General features: G+C 42.4%; 2 protein-coding genes across 5 annotated transcripts in view; one reads left to right on the forward strand and one right to left on the reverse strand.

The window, feature by feature from the left end:
* LOC147031670 (uncharacterized) overlaps positions 1–15815 on the forward strand; it is a 52102-nt gene extending 36287 nt beyond the window's left edge. For 2 of the 3 annotated variants that reach the window (XM_085852452.1, XM_085852442.1), the window contains 2 exons: positions 2382–2435; positions 7177–7722. In XM_085852452.1, coding sequence (XP_085708578.1) covers positions 2382–2435; positions 7177–7722 — 600 coding nt within the window. Of the gene's footprint in view, positions 1–2381; positions 2436–7176; positions 7723–9934; positions 10022–14508 lie in introns of those variants that run through there. The other variant, XM_085852462.1, reaches the window with a different exon arrangement.
* A 522-nt stretch (positions 15816–16337) lies between these two features.
* The window catches only part of LOC147031672 (E3 ubiquitin-protein ligase CBL-B-B-like), a 132538-nt gene continuing 123262 nt past the window's right edge, over positions 16338–25613 (reverse strand). For both annotated transcript variants that reach the window (XM_085852111.1, XM_085852120.1), the window contains 2 exons: positions 19220–19317; positions 16338–19067 (listed from right to left, as the gene is read on the reverse strand). In XM_085852111.1, the coding sequence (XP_085708237.1) occupies positions 18661–19067; positions 19220–19317 (505 nt within the window). In that variant the 3' untranslated portion in view covers positions 16338–18660. The remainder of the gene's footprint in view (positions 19068–19219; positions 19318–25613) is intronic.

The following is a 25613-nucleotide window of genomic DNA, read 5'->3' on the forward strand; positions in this document are numbered from 1 at the left end:
GCAAAATACAGAAAAATCTTAGAGGAAAACCTGCTGCCCTCTGCAAGAAAGCTGAAATTGAGATGGAAGTTCACCTTTCAGCATGACAACTACCCAAAGCACACAGCCAAAGCTACACTGGAGTGGCTAAAGAACAAAAAGATAAATGTCCTTGAGTGGTCCAGTCAGAGCCCTGACGTAAATCCAATCGAAAATCTGTGGAATGACTTGAAGATTGCTGTCCATCAACGCTCCCCACGCAACTTTGACTGAGCTTGAACAGTTTTGTGCAGAAGAATGGGCAATATTACCCAATAAGTGTTCAAAGTTGGTGGAGACCTATCCCAACAGACTCACATCTGTAATTGCTGTCAATGGTGCTTTCAACAAATATTAATCGAGTGGGGGTGGGGGACACATCCAAGATCTTCTAGTTTTGTATTTTTAATTCATTTTCTGAATTTTGTAGAATTCTTTAATGAAAAATATTTTTGAAGGGGATGGAGACTTTCTATCGGCACTGTACTGTACAAAAATTTGGATTATTCCAATGATAATCATACTTTCGGGTAACTTCATCAAATTATCAGTGATAAGTCATATGTGTTTATTATTGTAAATTGTCAACCTTTACCAATGTGTGAAACACACAGCTTGAGCAAATACCAAGAAGTGTCATTTTATCTCATCAGTCAATACTTTGTGTGTCCACCCTTTCCCTTCTTGAGTACCATCACTCTTACTCATGTTTCCTGTGTATGATTAAAGCACTCTTACAGCAATATTTTTCCAAATATCCTGTAATGCAGTAAATTCCACAGTTTTGAGAGGTTAGTTTGGTTTCTCTTTGTATCCAGGTAATTCTACATGGTCTCGATGGGACTCTTGTCTAGACTCTGGGGTGGCCATTCTAACACTTGGTGCACACTAGCCCCAATCTTCTTCTTGAAATATTTCTTAACGATATTGAAAGTGTGTTTAGAATCATTTTCTTGTTGGAAAATGAATCCTCGACTGATGAAACCATTTCCAATAGAAACTGCATGGTGCTGCAGTATCTGCTTGTACTTCTCTTTTGTTAGCATCCTATTTATTTTCACAAGTTTTCCGACACCAAAAGCTTGGTGGCTGGCTTTGGATTACATGGTGGAAGGATACAATGCCAGTCACAGAACCCCCCCCCCACCCACCCCCCCCCATGTTTAATAGAAGGCAGAAAACATTGTGTATTGTAACGTTGTTCAGGTCTTCAGCAATATGAACTGCCATCTCTTAGATCCAAAAAGTTTAAACATCAATTAATCAGACTCGAGTACCCGATTACATTGTTTGATCGCCAAATCTTCTTGTTTCCTTGCAAATTTAAATATTTTCACCTTATTCTGTGGTCTCGCAGTTTTTAAATTTTTTTTGCTGCAACTCTGCCATGGAGACCCACTGCAATCAGCCTTCTATGCACAGTGTTGGATGAGATGTTAATGTTCAGGCCAGCTCTTTCATTTGTTAGGTGCTGACTTGATTTTGTTCTTTGATTGAAGCTGAGCAACTTCAAGTGCTTGTCTTGCCTCAGGGAGGTTCTTCTGAGACTTCCTGGCCATTTCTTGTCTTCCTGGCCTGGCCTGACTGAACCATTTTCTTTCAGGCGCTGCAAAGTGCACCTCACCATTGTAGGATATTTTCAGCTTTTCTGCTATTTTATTCATGGTGTGCCCAACTTCTCGTATAGTTTGGCACACAGTGTTCTGTTGAAAGTTGCTTACTTAATGCCATTCTGAACCCACTCATAGACTTCAAGCAATGGAACAAGCTGATAAAAACTAATTTCACACATTCACTAATTTGGAACTTTTAGTGGGATTTCTTGTAATTTGCATTAATGTAACTGGTGTTGATTACTTCAATAATTTATCATTTTTTACTGTACATAAATCTACACATGGTTTCTTGCAAACTTTTTGTGGTAAGTATATATTACTAACACATGATAATATATGTATATCAAAAATATATCTTTTTTCAATTTCCTTATTGATGTTATATACTTGAAGGTAACTGTGTTAGTAAATTGAATTTTAAAATTTTTTAAACAGATATTTGAATGATTATCCACCTATATTGCACACTTCTAACTTCCCACAAAATGTTATTTGTTATCCTCCTAAACATTTCGATGAGACCTGTCACTGGTCATTCAAAAATTTCAAGAACATTATGGGTAAAGAAAAATAATCATTTCTTCTACTCTCAACTTGTTTTTAATCCATTTCAATTCCTGAACTGCTTTGTCGACTTTTAAGAATCCTTGACTTCCTCAGGTCATCCTGTTCCTTTGTTCTTTCGACAAGCCTCAACTTGTTTCTCTATTCCCTGCCTCTCCACACATCCTCCCTCCTCTGCCCCAGCCTTCAGTCGTATACAGTGAAGTGTGGGTGAAGAATGCAACGCCTGAAGTAGAGGTACTCTTTCATTATACAACAAATCCCTCTCGTAACTCAAGCCATTTCGGTTGTTTTCTGAATAAAAACAGACATACAGATATAAGTACTGTTATAGCAGAGGTGAAAAGGGTAAAAAGGCAAGTAAGATCAATAAGTAGCTGGTAAAAATGTACAAGGTCACCAACCTGTTGAAAGCAAACAAAGTCGACCCTGAGACTCAAATTCCTGATGGGAGATTCAGATGATACGGAGTTCCTTAGATTCATGGGCCTCAGGGATGGGGGCAAGATATAAATACCAGTCAACAGTGAGCGCCATATTCCATGACACTCCAGATGAAAAGTTGGCCCTGAAAATAATTCTGAGGGGGCAGCTGGCTTTGGAAGACATGGTGGAAGTATATTATGCCAAAAACTGATTATAGCTGTTAGTGAGTCCGAGAAGCTCCAGACACCACTCCCAGAGATTGACCACAGAAATGAATTAGGAGATTTGCCTGCCATTCCTGGGGGGGGGGGGGGGGAGGGTGGTAAAGTGAGAAAGAATACTGGTCTTTCTTGCACTAAAAGACGTGTTCTATGTGCAGATAGTGCACAAAAAAATGCAAACAAGGTATTCGGGCCGTACAACATATATGCAAAGTACGAGGTCGCCACATGTAAGTGACCAGTGTGATAAATTTGCAAATCTCTTCCCAGCAGTCCTCTCGTCGTGGATATATATATATATATATATACATATATATATACATATATACATACATATATATACATATATGTATATCTATATATATATATATATATCTATATATATATATATATATATATATATATATATATCTGTTATATATATATATATATATATATATATATATATATATATATATATATATATATATATATATATATATATATGTTGGATATATATTATATATATATATATATATATATATATATATATGTTGGATATATATTATATATATATATATATATATATATATATATATGTTGGATATATATTATATATATATATATATATATATATATGTTGGATATATATATATTATATATATATATATATATATATATATATATATATATATATATATATATATATATATGTTGCTGCCACTGTGACATCACACAGGCTTGCTGGTATCATAGCACCCTTCAAACCATTGCAGGACGCCGGAGGTTTTAAAAGTTAAAAACAGGATGTGGACATAGCCAAATCCATTCTGTTTCCACCCCATCCTCACCTTACCTGGTTTACAAAAGGACACATATGAATTACACTTCCCTACGTCAACTGTACCACCCTTCACGGCATACATAAGAAAAGGACAACTTCATTCTAACAGGTCCCAGGTTATAGAAAATGTTATAACCTACATGAACACACGAAAGTTTATTTATACCAGCAGAGAAGGGAGGGAGGGAGGCGCTGGCCTCTTGGAGCTTCATCTGGTGCAACTTTAGGATTAGTTGTGTATGTAATAAAAAGAAAGCTCAGCAGATCATGGTGAATAACATTTGTACACGAGCTTGAAGAAAACAAGTGTAAGAAACTTTCCTCAACTCATCTTGCTAAAACCTTTCCTATGGAAAGTACAAGTAGAAAATGACACACCTGAAAGCCAAACGGCAGAGAACATAGCCCCAACAATTGCAAAGAAGAAAAAAAGGATAATTGCAAAACAAAAATACCAACAAATATATGTTAACCATTTGGAAAATGATATAAGAAAAGCTCGTTGGACTGGCTAAGAAGAGGACAGCTGAATTGGGATGGAGAGTGATTAATGCCCAAGACCCATTGGACACTACTCCAACAGCTTCAAAAAAATGACAAGACAGAGCAAAAAGGGGCAAGTTTTTTTGGGTTTTTTTGTATACATTGTCGAAACTCACATGAGATCTAACACACAATGCACAGCGGGGGAGGGGGGGCATGAGACAAGAGGGGCAGGAGAAGGAAGGACAAAACAGTGGGGAACAGAGACATTAGATCTGTGGAAGGGAGAGGGATGGGGCGGGGAACACGGGGTGTACAAGATGGACATTACAGGGACTTTCAGGAAGGAAAGCAGGGTATTTGAAGGAGGTGGGATTGGGGTGGATTAACGGGGGTAGAAAAGATTGAGGTTTTGGATGGGGGAAGATAAGAGATGGTGGTGAACAGCTGTTTTGAAGGCATGGAGGGAAGAATGGGATTGAAGAGAGTGTGGGAGTTTATTCCAAAGGCGGGAAAAAAGAGGAATGAAAAAGTGAAGGTGAGCAGCGATTCGTGATTTTGGTAGTTTACCAGAAGGGGGTTGTTGGCGGACCTTGAGCACCCTGCAGAAATATGGTGGGAACAAATCGCAGACAGAGCAGGGGGGGGGGGGTCGAGACCGGAGAGGAGACGGTAGAAGATAGACCACCGACCTGCTTGCGGTGAGAATGTGAGAGGCCCAAAGACTCAGCCTCATTGCGGGACATACCAATGATCCTAAATGCCTTGGTTTCCACCGTGAAACTGAGAAAGGTGAGAGGCAGGAGCACCAGCCCAAAGGGGAGAGCATTACTCCATCAGGCTGCGGACGAAAGCTTTGTATGTGGTCAGGAGCTCAGGTGGGCTGAGGAAGGACTTTGCACGGTGGAGTATTCCCAGTCGGCGACTGGCTTTGGAGGCCAGGTTGGAAATGTGGCTTTTCCAGGAAAGATCATGGCAGATAGTGAGACCCAGAAGCTTGAATGCAAGGACTTCTTCCAGAGGATTGTTGAGAAAGTAGATGGGGGGTTTTTTCTCAACGGTCCTTTCGGAGAGACAAAGTGAGAGTGTGAGATTTGTCAGGATTGAAAGACATGTTCCACGCGTTGGACCAGTTTGTGATTTGATCTGGATCCACAATGAGTGAAGAAGCTGCTGCTTGCCGATCTGAGTGATGACAGATAGTACGGCAGAGGGTGGAGTCATCAGCATAGAGATAAAGAAGATAGTTCTTCAAAGTGCAAAGAGAAAGAATTATTGCCTTCTCTCAGGATGCAAGAAACTCAAGTCAGAACAACGGTACACACGACGCACAAAGGCAAAACTACATGCTGATTCACTGGCATGTCTGCAAAAACTTCAATATCCCAGTCCCAGAAAAACCACGAAAACACGAATCAAGTGCAAGAATCGAAAAAGGGGTTCATTGTATGTAAACTCTTCATGGCCCAACGCTGAAAATGAGGCATTGTGATCAGATATAGTGCTCAGACACAAAAATACATCGTTCTCAAACACACAAAAAAGAAAAACAGGAAAAGACAGCAGAGTGCCCAATGTTTTTGGCCTAAAAAAATGTCAAATAAGAAAAATGTCCAGGTACCAGGATCTGAAAAGCAAAGTCAAGATAACTTGGAAGCAAAATAAAATCGATATCACCGCATACCAGTGATAGTCGCAACAACTGGAGTGTTAAAGATGAATCTCCTGGAGAAATGGAAAGAGATACTAAAATATCTCAACAAATAAGCTACATGTTACAATTGGAGGTTGTCTGTGGGTTCAATGACAATCCTTAAATAAGTCCTTGGAACAATATGAGAGCAGAACACTAGAAAGGTTCCTATGATTCAGCTTAAAAGCATTACAGCTTTGTCCTCAAAAAATAACCCGAACACAAAAACGAGATATCTGTGATCACAGAGCGATCACCAAGGTTAAGCCTCCCCTGGCCCACGATCCATTGATGGCCATACGTTTTTATAGACCAACATATGACCTTGACGGTCAACATTTAGGGAGAGTGTGTAAATTAAAAAAATGGGTCCCTATCTACAATCTATCCATAAAACTCAACATCATGAAAATAGGAGGAAAATTATTCAAGTTATGATGAGAAAGGTGTTTTTGTTAATTAGATCAAAACCTGAAAAAGTAGGTCAAGGACACAAATCAACTATCACGTGCATAACTTCAATGCAGGTACACTGTTATAATGCAAGAAAATATTGGAAGGCCAAGCAGTCTGAGATTCCATATTGGCAAAATTGAGCAATGACAAATTTGTGTTTATTATTATTATTTTTCCAGATCGCCATTTGACCTTGACCTTTAACCCGGAAGGGTATGGTGTAAATCAAGAGTGAATGTGCTTTTCTCTTGGCTATCTCGAGAAGACAATTTTGTTCTGATCGGACAGACTTTAACCAAGTTATGGTGAAAAATGTTAAAATAACTATAATTTTTCCCTGACGTTAAATATTAGATCAAGGTCAAAATAATTAGGTCAACCATGCGTAATTTTTATTCCCATTATTGATGCAAAATTTCATTCCGAAAGTCCAAGTCGGCTTTGAGATACAGCTCAGATATTGGCAGAAAAAAAAAAGGAAGGAAAAACAAAAACAAAAACCAAAAATATACAAACCTAAATGGGGGTTTAGTACTCCAAGGGGTCGAAGAAACTGGGGAGCACTAATTGTAGAACCAAACCCTACAACAGGTATAACACTATCATATACTATAGGGGGAAGCTTAATAAGACTGATAACACTGAACAACGAATTTCAAAAATTTTTTTTTCCTGGAGATGTGTAAAGTGATTAAGACTAATTTGGGTACGCTGATTTCAAAAATCATAACCGTTTTGCTGTATCACGTCAGGATTTTCAGTAACAGAAATATTCCCATTGCCTAGAAGTCAGGATTTCAATGAAATTTACATATGTCTTTAACATGTCTATTTCGTACAATTGTTGTTAACTTGTGTTATATTTCTTTCTTTCAGATAAAGATGAGTAGGCGTTCCTGTACCAATCATCCTGACAACTTCTGTTATGTCTGTGGTCGGTATACCAAAAAAGATCAACAGCGAAGTATATCTACAGCAGTGAAAATGATGGCCGCCTACTTTCACTACTTCGGGTGTAAGGTGGGGGACCAAGAACAGAGCTGGGCACCACACATCTGCTGCACAAGCTGTCACACAACCTTGACTCAGTGGTTGGTGGGCAAGCGCGTGAGCATGCCATTTGCGGTGCCCATGATATGGCGTGAGCCGCAGAATCATCATGATGATTGTTATTTCTGCTGCACAAGCATCGCCGGCTTCAACAAGAAGAATAAAGGTCACATCAAGTACGCTGACTGCGTCTCTGCTCGTAAACCTGTGCCTCATGATGACGAGAACCCCGTTCCAACACCTCCAGCTGATCAGAACATAGCTGTAAGCAGTGGTGAAGAGGATGGTGATGATGAACCTTTTGAACCCGACACTCAAGAATCACACCTTCTGAACCAGGGAGACTTAAATGATCTTGTAAGAGATCTCTAGCTGTCAAAGGCGAAGGCAGAGCTGCTTGGATCAAGGCTGCAGCAGTGGAATCTACTTGAACCTAACACCAAGATATCCTTGTTCAGAGCACGTCACAGAGACATGGCTGAGTTCTTTTAGATGGAAGACACGATGACATTCTGCAGTGACATCAACGGTCTGTTGAAAGAACTTGGGTGTGATCACGATCCTGCAGACTGGCGCCTCTTCATCGACTCGGGGAAGAACAGCTTGAAGGCTGTTTTGCTCCACAATGGCAACGAGAAACCATCAGTCCCACTGGCTCACGCGTTCGGCATGACAGAGACCTATGAGACTATGCGGCAGCTGCTTGATTCCATCAAGTACAATGACTTCAACTGGCACATCTGCGGAGATTTGAAAGTGGTGGCGCTGTTGTTAGGGCTGCAGTCAGGCTACACGAAATACATGTGCTTCCTTTGTCTCTGGGATAGCAGAGACGACAAGAATCACTGGACGAAGAAAGATTGGGAAGAGCGAAAAGAGCATGTACCTGGTCGACACAACGTGAAGCATGTCGCCCTTGTCGACCCAGCCAAGGTTTTCCTTCCACCACTCCACATAAAGCTCGGCTTGATGAAAAGTTTTGTACGGGCAATGGATCTGAATGGGCGTGGGTTTTTATACCTCAAGGAAAAGTTTGGCAACACCTTGTCGGAGGCCAAGATCAAGGCTGGTGTCTTTGTTGGACCGCAAATCCGACAGATTATGAAGGACGAAACTTTTCCGACAACTCTAAACCCCAAAGAGCTGGCAGCGTGGAGGAGTTTCAAAGCTGTGACGGACAACTTCTTGGGGAACGAGCGCGCGGACAACTATGAAGAAATAGTGCAGCAGCTGCTGGAGTCCTTCAGGAAACTTGGCTCCAGGATGTCCCTGAAAATCCATTTCCTACACCAGCACCTGAACTTCTTCCCTGACAACTTGGGAGCAGTCTCGGACGAGCACGGCGAGCGATTCCACCAAGAGATTTCACTCATGGAGACGCGTTACCAAGGGCGGCACAACCCGAACATGATGGGCGATTTCTGCTGGTTCCTGCATCGTGAAACTGACACAGAGCAGCACAAACGCAAAGCCAAATGCCTAAAGCATTTTTAATTACATTCTCGTGAAGTTTTTCTGTAATTTCTATAATTTTGAAGCATTCATGATGAAATAAATGAATAAATGAATTTTTGTAAATTTCATTGAAATCCTGACTTCTAGGCAATGGGAATATTTCTGTTACTGAAAATCCTGACGTGATACAGCAAAACGGTTATGATTTTTGAAATCAGCGTACCCAAATTAGTCTAAATCACTTTACACATCTCCAGTAAAAAATTTTTGTTGTTCAGTGTAATATAGGCCCTGGTGCAATTTTATGATTCCAGTTAAAGGCCGTTGGCAACCAACGAGAGAAAGTACTGCCCTCGTTTAAGACTGTCCACATATTCTGCACCATTCATGATGGCGCCGTTCATATGTAACATGTGGCTGTGGGTTAGCATTGAAGTTCTCACAGGGGCATGGCAGTACCGCTGATGCAGTGCCCCCTGTAGATTAGAGCAGGAATTTGGCCAGAGTGCTGGCGATAACTTGATTACTCTTTGCGAAGTACACCATGGGATGTTTAATATCCACCAACTAATGCTGGCAGAAGGGACTCCCATTTAATGTTCATCCGAGGTATGGCGCACACACTAATGCCTTGCCCTGCTTGCGAAACTCCAGGATGACAGTTTTTCACTGGGTCGGGATTCAAACCCAGGGTAGACAGCTCAGAGGGTCAGTGTGAGTACCTCTAGTCTATCCTGCCAGGCCCCCATTCATGATTATGGTACAGAATATGGAGATGGTCTCAAACTTTTTTCTCCTGCCCTCACCCACCCACCCCATTCCCTTGCCATCCTCCTCTTCCTCCAATGCAACCTATCTTTTATTTTCTCAATGAATCTCCTTCCTGACCACCAAGTTACCTTTGCATACATACTATGTATATTGTTTTTAAAAACGGCAGGTAACAGTGAATGGGATTTGAATTCTTGTGAATTACAACACATGACCAGGTAACTATGTCTTTTGTCCTGTAAGCTTTGACTGTTCAACATTAATCAATCATTATTGGAAAGAGAAATAATGAATATACAGTCTTAACAAGAGACAAGTGCACTTACTAATCAACATATTATTCCCCATAATTCCCAAGGTCAAGAGCAGAGTTGACAGAACGGTATATGCCATTCTGGAAAAAAGAAAGAGCTGATGATGGAACGAGGGTTAGAAAGAATCCACGGTGAGAATCCATGTCCTCTTATTACCCTGCACACGCAAAGCCAAAAGCGGGATTAAACAATTGGTTAACTTCTGTCTGTCTGTCCATGTGTCTACAAACGCCAGTTTGTGATCGATGGACAACTTGATTTCAATCGAAATATTGAGACTGAATACAAATTCGTTTTTGAACATGAATCGAAAAATGAACTTGTCGTTTTATCTTACATTCGCTCTGAATTCATCCCAATCACATATGTGCAGAGTTGAGCGAGATTTTTTTTGGCAAACAATTAAAAATCATTCCAAACAGGAAACTTACTGTGAAGGACATTTTTAGGGACACAAACAACAAGCATGAATAACTAATATAACGTGTTAAATAAGGTGGTGTAAAAGACGCTGCATCAACGGCGGTAAACTTCCGGAAGATTATTTTGTTTTCTATATCCTTTAAAATCTTTTATTTTTTTTTCAATTCAATTATATACTTGAACACTGTAGATTGTAGAACACAAATCACCTTCTTAGCACTTTCAAAACTCTTCTGTTTAGCAGTACACTTGGACAAAATATTATGGCATTTTACCCCACCTCAATCAATCAAATTTATCGCTCGTAGACCAGGACCTTGTTTCTCAAGACAGCACAGGGTAATGTGTTGTATGACTAGTTTTCAACATAACCCTAGTGTTAGCTTAATGGTCAAGGTGGCTGGCTTCAGATCTTAAGGTCCTGAGTTTGAGCCCTGTTGGACCATTGAATTAACACCAGGTGGTGTCGACTCAGCCTGTCATCCTTCTGAGGTTGGCAAAATGAGTACCAGTGTACTGGTTATAGAGGGCACAGTGCACTCGGAAAAAAAATGCGAAAACAACATGGCTGTCTGAAATGAACATGGAACTTAGCAATGACACCAATCAAAAAATTATCACAGACAAAGTTTACATGATTAGAAATCTTCCGACTATTAATTTGGAATTGGTCACTGGATTTGACACCAATTGAAATTTTCATTACGGACCATAGGTATCAAAAAGTGCCATTTATCGAACAAACAGTTTCAAATGGAGCAGCTCGCCACCATTAGAGCATTTAAATTGCATCAGACGTGGCAATAAATGTGAATTGTTGCTCGCAGCTTACCGGCTCGATGACAGAAGACACCATTTGCATTTTTGCCGTCTCCACCCCAACACCGTTTAGAATCCCGTGCGAGCATCAACAACTTGCTATTAATAATAATAATAATATTATAATAATAATAATAATAATGATAATAATAATAATAATAACAATAGATCTATACATGTGGGTATTATATGTAAAACAAAAAACGAAATATTTAATCTCATTCAAATGTCATGGTTTTCCCTGGCAAGGAACTCCCCTTTCAGTTTGGATTCCTTTTGAAGATAATCATTCTTAGATGTTGATAGTTTGCATCTTCGGTGTGTGTGTATCAAGTCAGTGATTGAGGTATCACGCTAGCGGTGAATATAGGGTGCATGTAATGTATGCCATCACAACTTGTATTGCAAGTACAGTATATGTACGATGCCTGCGATAGCACTGAACAACAAATTTCAAAATTTTTTTTTTACTGGAGATGTGTAAAGTGATTAAGACTAATTTGGGTACGCTGATTTCAAAAATCATAACCGCTTTGCTGTATCACGTCAGGATTTTCAGGAACAGAAATATTCCCATTGCCTCGAAGTCAGGATTTCAATGAAATTTACATATGTCTATAACATGTCTATTTCGTACAATTGTTGTTAACTTGTGTTATATTTCTTTCTTTCAGATAAAGATGAGTAGGCGTTCCTGTACCAATCATCCTGATAACTTCTGTTATGTCTGTGGTCGGTATACCAAAAAAGATCAACAGCGAAGTATATCTACAGCAGTGAAAATGAAGGCCGCCTACTTTCACTACTTCGGGTGTAAGGTGGGGGACCAAGAACAGAGCTGGGCACCACACATCTGCTGCACAAGCTGTCACACAACCTTGACTCAGTGGTTGGTGGGCAAGCGCGCGAGCATGCCATTTGCGGTGCCCATGATATCGCGTGAGCCGCAGAATCATCATGATGATTGTTATTTCTGCTGCACAAGCATCGCCGGCTTCAACAAGAAGAATAAAGGTCACATCAAGTACGCTGACTGCGTCTCTGCTCGTAAACCTGTGCCTCATGATGACGAGAACCCCGTTCCAACACCTCCAGCTGATCAGAACATAGCTGTAAGCAGTGGTGAAGAGGATGGTGATGATGAACCTTTGAACCCGACACTCAAGAATCACACCTTCTGAACCAGGGAGACTTAAATTATCTTGTAAGAGATCTCTCGCTGTCAAAGGCGAAGGCAGAGCTGCTTGGATCAAGGCTGCAGCAGTGGAATCTACTTGAACCTAACACCAAGATATCCTTGTTCAGAGCACGTCACAGAGACATGGCTGAGTTCTTTGAGATGGAAGACACGATGACATTCTGCAGTGACATCAACGGTCTGTTGAAAGAACTTGGGTGTGATCACGATCCTGCAGACTGGCGCCTCTTCATCGACTCGGGGAAGAACAGCTTGAAGGCTGTTTTGCTCCACAATGGCAACGAGAAACCATCAGTCCCACTGGCTCACGCGTTCGGCATGACAGAGACCTATGAGACTATGCGGCAGCTGCTTGATTCCATCAAGTACAATGACTTCAACTGGCACATCTGCGGAGACTTGAAAGTGGTGGCGCTGTTGTTAGGGCTGCAGTCAAGCTACACGAAATACATGTGCTTCCTTTGTCTCTGGGATAGCAGAGACGACAAGAATCACTGGACGAAGAAAGATTGGGAAGAGCGAAAAGAGCATGTACCTGGTCGACACAACGTGAAGCATGTCGCCCTTGTCGACCCAGCCAAGGTTTTCCTTCCACCACTCCACATAAAGCTCGGCTTGATGAAAAGTTTTGTACGGGCAATGGATCTGAATGGGCGTGGGTTTTTATACCTGGCATAACCTGCCAGGTATAACCTGGCATAACCTGGAATGGGCGTGGGTTTTCCTCCTCAAGGAAAAGTTTGGCAACACCTTGTCGGAGGCCAAGATCAAGGCTGGTGTCTTTGTTGGACCGCAAATCCGACAGATTATGAAGGACGAAACTTTTCCGACAACTCTAAACCCCAAAGAGCTGGCAGCGTGGAGGAGCTTCAAAGCTGTGACGGACAACTTCTTGGGGAACGAGCGCGCGGACAACTATGAAGAAATAGTGCAGCAGCTGCTGGAGTCCTTCAGGAAACTTGGCTCCAGGATGTCCCTGAAAATCCATTTCCTACACCAGCACCTGAACTTCTTCCCTGACAACTTGGGAGCAGTCTCGGACGAGCACGGCGAGCGATTCCACCAAGAGATTTCACTCATGGAGACAAATTACCAAGGGCGGCACAACCCGAACATGATGGGCGATTTCTGCTGGTTCCTGCATCGTGAAACTGACACAGAGCAGCACAAACGCAAAGCCAAATGCCTAAAGCATTTTTAATTACATTCTAGTGGAGTTTTTCTGTAATTTCTATAATTTTGAAGCATTCATGATGAAATAAATGAATAAATGAATTTTTGTAAATTTCATTGAAATCCTGACTTCTAGGCAATGGGAATATTTCTGTTACTGAAAATCCTGACGTGATACAGCAAAACGGTTATGATTTTTGAAATCAGCGTACCCAAATTAGTCTAAATCACTTTACACATCTCCAGTAAAAAATTTTTGTTGTTCAGTGTAGTGAATGAGAGTGTGTTTAGCCTTCTTGCATGCAAACATGACCAGAAGAGTCATCGACTTTTCTTTTTGCCCTCAAATAAATTCTTCCCCCCTTGCCCTTCTACTGCTCCAGTGTGTCTGGCCAAATCCAGTTGATCAAGAGACTGTGGGTGGACTTGACAATCGCAAACACCTTCGTAGGATGTTTTAAGTTTGTGAATGACTACAGAGGGATTTTCAGCCATGTGAGAATGAATCACGAAAAAAAATTTACAGCTATGTGAGAATGAATCACTCCAAAGTCGTTTTACATTAGCCTTGTGTTGGCTTAGCGGTTAGGGTGGTGGCTTGGGATCCTAGGGTCCTGAGTTCAAGTCCCGTTGGCTGCTGAATTAACACCAGGGGGTGAATCAGCCTGTCATCCCTCCGAGGTCGGTGAAATGAATACCAGTGTAGCAGCCAAAAGACTGCACACAAAAGGGGCATCGACGGATTGATTAAATCTGGTATTGATGTGGCACAGGCATGATGGGCCGAATGGCCTCCTCCTGCGCCTTAATTCCTTGTAAAGATTTTCAGCCACGTGCGAATGAATCACGACAGATTTTCAGCCACGTGCGAATGAATCATGACACAGATATCATGTTAATATACACATCTCGCTTCTTCTCGCGTGTGTCTGGGTCCCTCTGTATTTATGCATAGTGTGAATCATGTGGTTCTCCCTTTCCTTGTTCTCCCGCCCTCTCGCCAAGGTACCACCGACGGTGGGCACTGGAATTTGCATATGGTCAATGCGGCCAGCGGCCTTCATGTCGTGGCAGCCGAAGATGGACCCCAACAGACATAACCATGGAATTATTTGGCCTGTAACAAATGCAATTAACCGACCATGCCACCTTCCCTCAACAAGTTTAACTTACGTTACCACTTGAGCTGTGCTGATCAACTTCACCTGTTTGCATGAAGTGCAAGTTGCTTTTTGCTTCCGAAAATGTATTTTCCCCTCAAAGTCCTTTCTTCACTCGGCATCCAATTTCTTCATCCTTTTGGGCAACAGATGCTTGCAGGTCATCATGTCATCCATTCAAAAACAAACAAGACCTTCATTCTTCCAGTTTCCAAAAGGAACAATTTATTACGTATGCAAATAAGTACCAATACTTGGTATGGAAATGATAATCGTCATGGGCCGAATGCAGACTACGTGTTGAATGAAACGGTGAACCACAAAACAAAACCAACATTTTTCGATGGTCACTGTTCAGACTGGCCCTCACCGCATCTGATGACTCAATCGGTAAATATTGTGATAGTGACACCTTCAAATGGCAAAGCTAAATGTGTCGATCAAGGGTGCTCCCATTTAAAGGGTAACGAGATGAAATCTTTAATCCTCTTTTATTTGTTCATATTATCACATCTTGTCAATGATACATAAGTTGCAGTAAGAAAATATTTTTTTTAAAATTTTTGGCCCTGATGTAAAAGTTTCATAAATAAATGGGAGATTCAAAGGGAGGAGATAATAATGTTAATCAAATAATTGAGGTGAAACACAAAAATACAATATCGTACATATCAATGCTAATGATTCTGTGAAGGTAAATGTGTGAATAAATTGATGAGGGGAGGAGATGGGAAATTGTGCGAGGGAGAACGTGGAGGAAGTTAAGGAATCAAAAGATATAAAAGTAAAGAAACGAGGACATTGTTTGCTGGCATTTTTGCTTCAGTATTGACGCCAGCGTCGTTTGAGGGAGAAGTAGGGGGTTGAGGGAGGATGCGGTGGGCGGTCAACCAAGTAGGAATATATTGAGGTATTGCACGAATTTCATCAAGTTATATAATACTGTACCTTGTTTATCCGCCACCTTGAACAGCAAACTAGCACCTCTTCTGCGACATACATTATAGAACAAAATAAACCTAATTGGACCTCAAATGTACAGCAACTTCAACAGTTGTGAATTAATACGAGGAATGCTACGATTGGAGCTTCCTTGAGGCTAAGTGGGTCTGGTACTCCAAATATACATGGAAATAAACTGTTTATACTTCTTATCCGCTTCTTGTCATTCATTAATGAAACAAAGCAGCAGCATGCCAAGTTATACTGATGGCATGCTTTTAATTTCAAAATCTATAATCGGCATTTCGAAGAAATAAAAAAAAAAGTCAAAAACGTTAAAAACTCACTTTAGAATGCACACAAGATAAACAAGAAAAAAGAATAAAAATTTTTAAAAAAGATACTATTTTAATAAGAACATTTGGAAATGGTCAGTGAAAGGATGAGTACCAACTCCTTTTTTCTTTCTTCTTTTGGCATCTGGATGTCACTGAACATGGAGAACAATGGATTAAATCAACAGGACGTCGATCGAGGTTTGCTAACCACCGTGGGAAGCAGGAAGCTGATGTTTCGGGAGTCAACCCTCATTTTTCTCCGACGAAGGGTTAACGCCCAAGACATCAACTTCTCCTTGGTTTCCACAGTGGTTTGAATACCTCAATCGATGTCCTGTTTTCATCATCCATTGCTCTACCTGTCTACCCATACAGACTGACACCAACATTCACGGGCAAGACTAGTTCTTCATTCTCAGCCATATGCTGCAATAAATTTGCATCACAAAGGAAACAAATATAAGGGTAATGCTCAAGTGACATCAATCATACTAAAACAAGACAATTCTCTGTATGTGTGTACATCTGATCATTATCTACATATTAAAGTAACCGGATTTCTCCGTCCGTCCGTCCTTCCCTCTGTCACGATTTTTTCACTGGGACGTCAATTTGGCATTACATCTGGTGCTCGGCTAGGCCTCTACAGATGCACACATCATTCCGTTGTCCAACACTCAACCCGTCCCATCGCTTCACTGAAGGAAGTTGAACAATATTACCCATATATCGTTGGCGAGGGACTGAATGTCAGACGTTAGGCATCAAGATGACGGATTTAGTAAGATGGCGGTGTAGTAATATGGCCAGTGTTACGCGAGGCTTTGTGGAGGTGTATAATTCATGGCTACTAAATGAGAATTGCACTCTGCAACTTTGGGACCCCCCCCCCCTTTTCCCCCTAGTAACGTCTTGTCCTTGGAAAAGTAAAACAGATTAATAATCTTGTGTTTTTTGGTGAATAAGTGTGCGTATTACTAAAATTAACGCTGGGTTGTTGGTACAAAACAAAATGTTTCTGGAATAAAAACAAAATAATTTCAAATATTGACGATCAATTAACTATTCCATCCATCCATTAGGACCACACTCTGTACAGAGCGTTGGTGCTGCCGAAGCAGTCTCCTTGGCTATTGGACACAATCCTGGACAGGTCACCACTCTGACACAGTATACCAGCAAGCTGGCACTCATGATGCTGACCTTGGAAGGATGACAGGCAGAGTCAACCCCACCTGGTATTAATTCAACAGCCAAGGGGGATTTGAACTCAGGATCCTTGGATCCCAAGCCCACCACCCTAACCATTATAAGCCAACACCAGGCATGATAAACTATTACTGAACTATAATATACATAAGTTATGTTGTTCAACTACCATCAGTGAAACGACGAGTTCAATGCCAGTAGAATCAAAAACGCGAGAGGCAATCAGCACCAAACTTTGCATACATGCTCCTGGTACCCATGGTCAGGTCATAACACAATTCCCCCTATCCCCCCGGTGAGAATGGGGTGATGACTTGTGATTTTCGCCTGCACACAAAGAATAGTGCAAGTGGTTTAACCACTGATCCCTGCCGTAAGGAGCGGGTATTGACACTTTATTCACTCCCGAAAAGAACAGGTATCCTTACTATCATCGACGGACTGGTGTTTGTGTTGCGCTACTCCTACAGTTCTGGGCAGATTACATCCAGACTTGCTACATGGGATCAGCATGACCCCAATTAATGTATAGGGGTGTTTTTATCTTTGTCGGTGGTCTGGGGGGTGGGGGGGGCGAGGAGGGGACGCGCATTCTCTACGTAAATGTGTATTGTGTAGCGCCACCACTAAGTGGGCGAGGGTATTACAAGTCCCCACCATTTACAGTACAGTATTACTTGTACAGTCCCAACCTGTCCCCACATTTTCCAGTGTAGCAAGGGGTTTTGAATTATGCAGCAAGAGGTATTTTGAATACATTTGAAGGACAACATAACCTGCTGGACGCTCCCTTAGGGAGCGGGTGCTTGTAATTACTATAATTAAAAGGAGATGCGTCCTTCCGTCACATGAAGAAGAAGCAAGGCCTCGAGTAGGGAAGGGGGAAAGACATTTTTCTCCCCGTGGAAGCGGGTATTACTCATTTTGAAAATATTTAGTTTTATAGTTACTCACGTTTGGATTTTTCAAATTCTCAGCATGCATCAGCTCCAATGTTTCCAAACCGGCTGTTTTGACACAGGTGGTTAAAGTGGTTTGTGTTGTTTCATTGAGTGGAATTTTGGACCCAAAAATATGCCCGCTGCCCCAAGGATGACCCCCGAGAGGTACAAGGCTGGGTCCTGGTGACACGGCACAATATCACAAGGCCTAGACATGACATGGTAACCTTTTTGTGTCATCATGACATGGCATGACAGAACAAAACCACAACAAAGACCTTGTTGAGAAACATCCTACCCCTGCCATAACAGTGAGACATCACAATCCAACATGGCGAATAAACAAACTTTACGTGCAATACCACAATATGCTATTATATGGCAAGCAATGGATTTAACAAAGATAAATATAATTAATCACGCAAATTCAGCTATAAACATCCATTGTTGAAAGCAAATAATGTTTTAGTAGTTAAATAAAAACTTTAAAGACTATAAAAACAACTTTTTATAGTGATGGAGGAAAGGGGGGCGGGGGGTGGGGGTTAAAGCCAGGAAATGCTGGGATCACGAGGGTGCCACAAACTCTCTCAAAATGCTTCTGGCCATGTCCGTGTCATTTTGTGCGATTCCAAGTGCCCTGCTGACGTCCACAAAGCTGTATCCCTCCGACATCAACCTTGCGATAGATGCATCGGAAGTGATTGGGGGTGAACGAGATGGTGGAACAGACACCTGGGCAGACAAACCAACAACTCTCCCAACCTCTGCCATCTGTCCGCTTCCTGGCTCACCACAAAGGGAACTGGGCACTGGTGCCACAGGTTCGGAGTGCATTGGTGGCCGAGGTAAAGGTTTTGGGGGGCGAGCTGGGGCCTGGGGCCCACTCGAGGCGACTTGATTTCCAGATCGTAGCACATCCTCTCTGTGAGGAGGAACGACTGGCACAGGTGGGGGCAGATGGTCGTAGAGCTCTTTAGAAGAACAGAAGTTGGGGGGGGTGGGGGAGGGGGAGAGGGGACAGGGGGAATAAGACAGGTTAGCATCAAGAGAAAATGTGAACAAGTTCCTCAAGGAATGCAACCCAAAACCAATTTCCCCAAAGGGGACACTGCAGCAAAATCACCGTCAGGCTTGAGCAGGGTCGGTGAAGGCAAATCCTCCGAGCAGGGGAAGATAACAGGTTTAAGTAAAGTTCCGTACGTTTCATTTGCAACGTCAGTCCTGAGGGTGAAAAATTATGGATCATAAGAATGATATTGGCCATAAAATGGCACATTCACAGAAACTTGCATTTTCCCGAGCATTCGAGTCAGAAATGCCATGTTGATAGGTTCTCATATTACTGTTCAACTCTTGTTCGTTAACTCTTGCACCAGATTTTGTCTGATCTCAACCAAACTTACTGTGTGTGCTTACGAGTGACGTGGAGTGGGATGGTATAATCCCCCAAAATATGTAAAATGATAAAGGTTTAAACTTTCAATTAAAATTATGAGGGTGAAATATGAAGCTATAGAAATGGTCTCCGAGCAGCAAGAAGATCAAGTGTAAAATGGATAAAAGGTGTTAATGGAGTATCAAAAGACATCGCACCAACATATCACTCATCCTTACCTCCAATAAGAGACGAGATAGATTCTTCAAAAATAACTTTTTCAGGAATTTTTGAGTGAAAGTTGGGATAGTTACGATAATAACACGAGTTCCCTTGCAAGGAACTTTGACACAGGAGGCCATTAGGCCCATCAAAGCCTGCACTATTACCAGCCTATGGTTGCTTGCCCGTGCTCTTATTCTTTTTAATTGCTGAGCGTCAAGCAAGGAAGCAGCACGTACCATTTTTAAAGTCTTTGGTATGACTCGGCTGGGGTTTAGCCACCAACCGTCCAGACTCGGAGCAGAGGCTCCACTGCATCATTGAGTCTGGTTTGAAATGAAACGCTCTAACGGTAACAACAATGAAGCTGGTGAACCATTCCACTCTAACCATTACACCAATGAGGCTGGTTAAACTTCAACTTATGTTTTAGCATTAAAGTGAGTGAATTATCATACTATACGGTTTGTTGGTTTTAATTTACGTTTTAACATTAACAATTTGCTGTGTGAAACACATTCGCTTCAGGCTCGGCTATTAAAGCCCAACTTTGGCGCATGGACGGGGGAGTCAGTGAAGGGATAGAAGAGTAGGATTCTAAGCATTAACTGCAATGAGCCATCTGGTTCTATACCTTTTAGGTATGTCACCAAGTTCCGATTCTAGGAAGACGAGTTTGAGGACTTAAACCGTGTTGTCTTGGATCTAAACAAAATGGCCTCCCTAAAAAAACCAAAACGTTGATAAACTAATTGCGATGATTAAGCAGTATGTTTATCAGTTTTTAACCACAAATTTCACATCAGTTATTCCTTTCAATGCCTCATTATCAATGAGCACTTGAAAATAGAGAAAGGCAAACAATGTGGCTTGAAGCTTGCTTAGCACTTTTGGCCTGGAAGGAAGATTTCTCAAATTGTCCCATTTCAAAGTGCTCAATGGCAGTAAACATAAGACATGTAAAACTATAGGAGCTTGTACAGTAGTTTTCGAACCTTATCGGTATCACAACACCATCTTTTCACAATGAATTGGCCAAAAACAAAACAAAAAACATGGCCAGCACAGAAAACATTTTACTCGAATTGTTTTTTTGTATCCCTTGTCAAGGCTCATATGAGAGCAAACACACAACGCACATCAAGGGGGGCAGGGGATAAGAGGGGAGGGAGAGGGAAGGACAAAACAGTGGGGAACAGAGACATTAGGAGATCTGTGGAAGGGCGAGGGATGGGACGGGGAACATGGGGAATAGAAGATGGATATTACAGGGACTTTCAGGAAGGAAAGCAGGGAATTTGAAGGAGGTGGGCTTAGGTGGATTATTGGGGGTAGAAAAGATCGAGGATTTGTATGGGGGATGATAAGAGGTGGTGGTGGTGAACAGCTGTTTTGAAGGCCTGGAGGGAAGAATGGGAATGAATAGAGTGAGGGGGTTTATTCCAAAGGTGGGAAAAAAGAGGAATGAAAGAGTGAGGGTGAGCAGTGATTCATGATTTTGGTAGTTTTACCAGAAGGGGATTGTTGGCGGACCTTGAGCACCCTGCGGAATTGTGGTGGGGACAAATCGCAGAGAGAGAGAGAGAGAGCGGGGGGGCGAGGCTGGAGAGGAGACAGTAGAAGACAGAAAGACCACCGACCAACCTGCGGTGATTGAGTGAGAGGCCCAAAGACTCAGCCTCATTGCGGGAGATGCTAATGATCCGAAATGCCTTGGTTTCTACAGCGTGAAGCCGAGAAAGGTGGGAGGCAGGAGCACCAGCCCAGAGGGGAGAGCAGTACTCCATCAGGCTGCGGACAAAAGCTTTGTAAGTGGTCAGGAGCTCAGGTGGGCCGAGGAAGACTTTGCACGACGGAGGATTCCCAGCCGGCGACTGGCTTTGGAGGCGAGGTTTGAAATGTGGCTTTCCCAGGAAATGTCATGGCAGATAGTGAGACCCAGAAGCTTGAAAGAAAGGCCTTCTTCCAGAGGATTGTTGAGAAAGTAGATGGGTGGGTTTTCTAAACGGTCCTTTCGAAGAGACATAGTGAGAGTGTGAGATTTGTCCGGATTGAAAGACATGTTCCACCAGTTTGTGATTTTATCCAGAACTGCAGTGAGCGAAGAAGCTGCTGCTTGCCGGTCTGAGGGATGACCGATGGTACGGCAGAGGGTGGAGTCATCAGCAAAGAGATATAGAGGATTTTCCAGAGGGTCGGAGAGATCATTGATGAAAACCAGAAAAAGAACATGGCCCAGAACGCTGCCTTGAGGAATTCCAGCCTGGACAGGAAGGGGGGATGAAAGAACTCCATTTAGGGCCACACGGGTGACTGCGACAGGAGAGGAAGTTTGCGAGCCATGAGTGGAGATGGCCTTGGATACCATATAATAGGAAGAGAGTTTGGTGAGCAGGGCAGGGTACCAGACTGTGTCAAAAGCACGTGATATGTCCAGGGATATGGCTCGGATTTCCTGTCTGGCATTGAGTACCTCCATCCATTGTTGGGAGAGCAGAAGCAGCATATCCAGGGTAGAGTGACCTGGTCTGAAACCAAATTGATGATCAGAAATCAAGCCATTGGAGAAGAGGAAGGATTTGATGTCTGAAGTGATGATGGATTCCATAACCTTGCTGATGATTGGGAGAAGGCTGATTGGTCTGTAGTTGCAGAGATCTGTTTTTGCACCATTTTTGTGCAGAGCAGTGATGTTTGCTAATTTCCAAGCAGATGGCAGATGACCTTGAGCAAATGAGAGGGTGAATAGAACCGAGAGAGGGTGAGCAAGAGCAGAAGAGCAGGCTTTGAGGACATGTGGGCTGATGCCGTCTGGACCGGTTGCAGAATCTGAGTTGAAGTTTGACAGCAAGCTCTCCACCTTGTCAGGTGCAAAAGACACAGAGTCCAGGGACAGTTGGGTGCGACTGGGTAGAGAAAGTGATGGGTTTTGGACACAATACAAGATTTAGCTGAAACACCGAGTTTAGGCTTTTTTTAAACTCGAACTATGCCTAACAATGCCTCAAACAACGCCTTGAAGCGGATCTCTGATTTGTGAAAAGGCAAAGCGCATGTATGATCATCTGGCTGGTGTGGGTGGTCCTGCAAACATGAGCGACCTGGGTATGAGTGATACGAGTACTAGTAATGTGGGTACGAGTGGCCCCAGTCCCTTCCAAGCTAGCAGGGGATGGTTTGACCGCTTCAAGAAGCAGTATGATTTCCACAATGTAAAGCTCACAGGTGAGCGCACCTCAGCAGGCCACAAGCAGATGAAACTTCCCCCGCTCAACTCACGCAACTCATCGAGGAGAAGGGGTATGTACCAGAGCAGGTCTTCAATGCAGAGAAGACCAGCCTGTTCTGTAAGAAAATGTCCATGAGAACTTTCATCTCAAAGTGAGAGAGGACAGCAGCAGGGTTCAAGGCTGCAAAGGACTGGGTATTTCTTCTCCTCTGCGCCAACGCCAATGGGGACTGCATGATTAAGCCGATGATGCTGTATCATCCCCTAAACCTGCGCCCTCTCAAGGGAAAAAACAAGCAAATTCTGCCTGTATTTTTCAGGGCCAACAGAAAGGTGTGGGTCGCAGCTGCCATCTTTATGGATCGGTTCCACAACCGTTTCGTCCCTCCAGTCTAGAGGTACCTGGCAGAAAAGAACCTCTCCTTCAAGGTCCTCCTGTTGGTGGACAATGCTCCTGGCTACCCCGAGGTACTGAAGCTGGCCCAACTCAATGTCAAGGTCATCTTCCTGCCACCCAACACCACCTCCCTGATACAACCACTCAAGCAATCTGTAATGTCAACATTTAAAACGTACTACACCCACTGCACCTTCCGTTGCATCTTGGATGCTATGGAGTCCGACCCCGAACTTACTGTCGGGAAATATTGGAAAGACTTCAAAATAGCGCACTGCATCAGCCCCATCAAAAATTCTCTAGACGAAGTCAAGGCCTCCACCATCAATGCTTGCTGGCAAAAATCGATGGCCACAAGCAGTCAATGACTCCAAGCTTTCCCAACACCATGGAAGAGAGGTGGCAAATTTCCGGGCTGGCAAGGGAGATGGAAGGAGAAGGCTTTGACGATAAAGAGTCTGACGAAATGGAGGAGCTTGTCACCTTGCATGGCAAGGAGCTGACTGAGGAGGAGTTGGAGGCCATCATCAAGGCTTTCGAGGAGGAGGAAGAGGTGGTGGTGAGGATCATCCTGACTGTCTAGTTCCTGGGTGAGGTGCTGCAGGATATGAGGGCAGAAGCTGACAGGTGCAAGATGTCGACTCAGTGATGGAGCAGAACCTCCAGTTCAAGAGAGGGTTGGATGATATTTTGCTCCCATATAAGGAGCGACACAGAAACCTGCAGCATTCAGCAAAACAGTTTTATTTATTTATTTATTTATTTTAAACCTGTTTTTTTGCCCCGGCTCCTCCACCTCAACACCTTCAGCTCCCTCACCTGCATCCCCTTTGGTGCACGACTCATCAGCACCCTCACCTGCGTCCTCTTCAGAAGAGTTCACTGGATTCTAACTCATCATCACATCAAAAGTGATGTCCTATCTTAAATAAAAAATGGAAACGGCACCTGGTGTTGTTGTCTTTTTGTTTGTAAGCATTGTGAAATAAAACTCTAATGACGTGCATTTGTGTTCATAAAATTTAAATTTCCCCTTGTAAATCATGAACCGCCAGGAACTCGCCCCCATTTTTCCCCATTGAAACAGTTCCCGACATTCGCAGCATTTTTACAGGAACATAACCCCCGTGAATGTCAGGGTCATATTGTATTTGTAATTGACCGTCTGATGTAAGAAACCAATCTGAGACTTTTTGTTAAACACCATTCGACAGAAAGATAAAAGTTCAGTTACCAAAGCATAGGCCAAAATAATAATGGCTACCCTTTTTAGTCAAAGATGGCTGTTCACATGTGAACACTCATGCACATCAATTTGCTTACAAGTGTATAAGCTGCTGCCCGAACAGAAACCACAATGGCATAGCTCGCAATATAATCTGGTGGAAAGGAATATTTTAGAAAACCAGATAACTTGCTACCCACCGTTTAAGCAGGAATTTGCAATTTGTTCAGGACATGGGCGATATATCGCTTACTTGTCATTGAAAATCAATATGGGATCTTCAACATCTACAAAGTAATGCAAGGAAATGAGTTTCCAGAATCAATAACCATCTGAGGAAAGGCACACTCATTATTGCCTGTGAATCACCAGTCTGACAGGTGATAATCGGGCCGAGAACAGAACCTTGACTAGATATCTCTAAAGTGCATGGACTCCATCTGCAACACCCTGTCAGAATACTGCCAAATATAGGAGAGTAGATATAGCATTTGGACTTGAGAATATGAGCAATAGTATATCTTTTTTTTTTTTTTACCAAAGTAGCTCTGAACAACAAGCAAATGTGCACCATTTGTGAAATGTACCATGAATGCCATATTTTTTTTGTATATTCTTCTCCCATACCCACCCATGCTTTCTTTTACTCTCACTGATCAAGCCCCCCCCCCCCTTCCTCTAACCACTTCCTGCCGCTTTACTTTCTGCCAGTCACATGTAATGTTTGTCTCCACCTTTTCCCTTTAATCATCTGTCAGTGTGTGAATCTATTATCGCTTGTTGTTTCACTACATCAGCCAAGATTCCACGAGCCTCGACTATGTATCAAAAAAAAAAAAATCTGGATTATAAAACAAACAAATATGCTGTTTTTCAGAGCTTACTATAAATAAATAAAAAAGTGTCAGAGATCGTGATCCCCCCCTCCTCCCCCTCAAGCCTCCCAAATCCAATCCAAAAATGTCATATGTAGAAGTGTTAAAAATGTCATATGTAGAAGTGTTAAAAATGTCATATGTAGAAGTGTTAAAAATGTCATATGTAGAAGTGTTAAAAATGTCATATGTAG

Source organism: Eptatretus burgeri, chromosome 2 (genome assembly GCF_056783735.1).
Source record: "Eptatretus burgeri isolate ZD-2024b chromosome 2, Ebu_testis_v1, whole genome shotgun sequence".
Taxonomy (NCBI): Eukaryota; Metazoa; Chordata; class Myxini; order Myxiniformes; family Myxinidae; genus Eptatretus; species Eptatretus burgeri.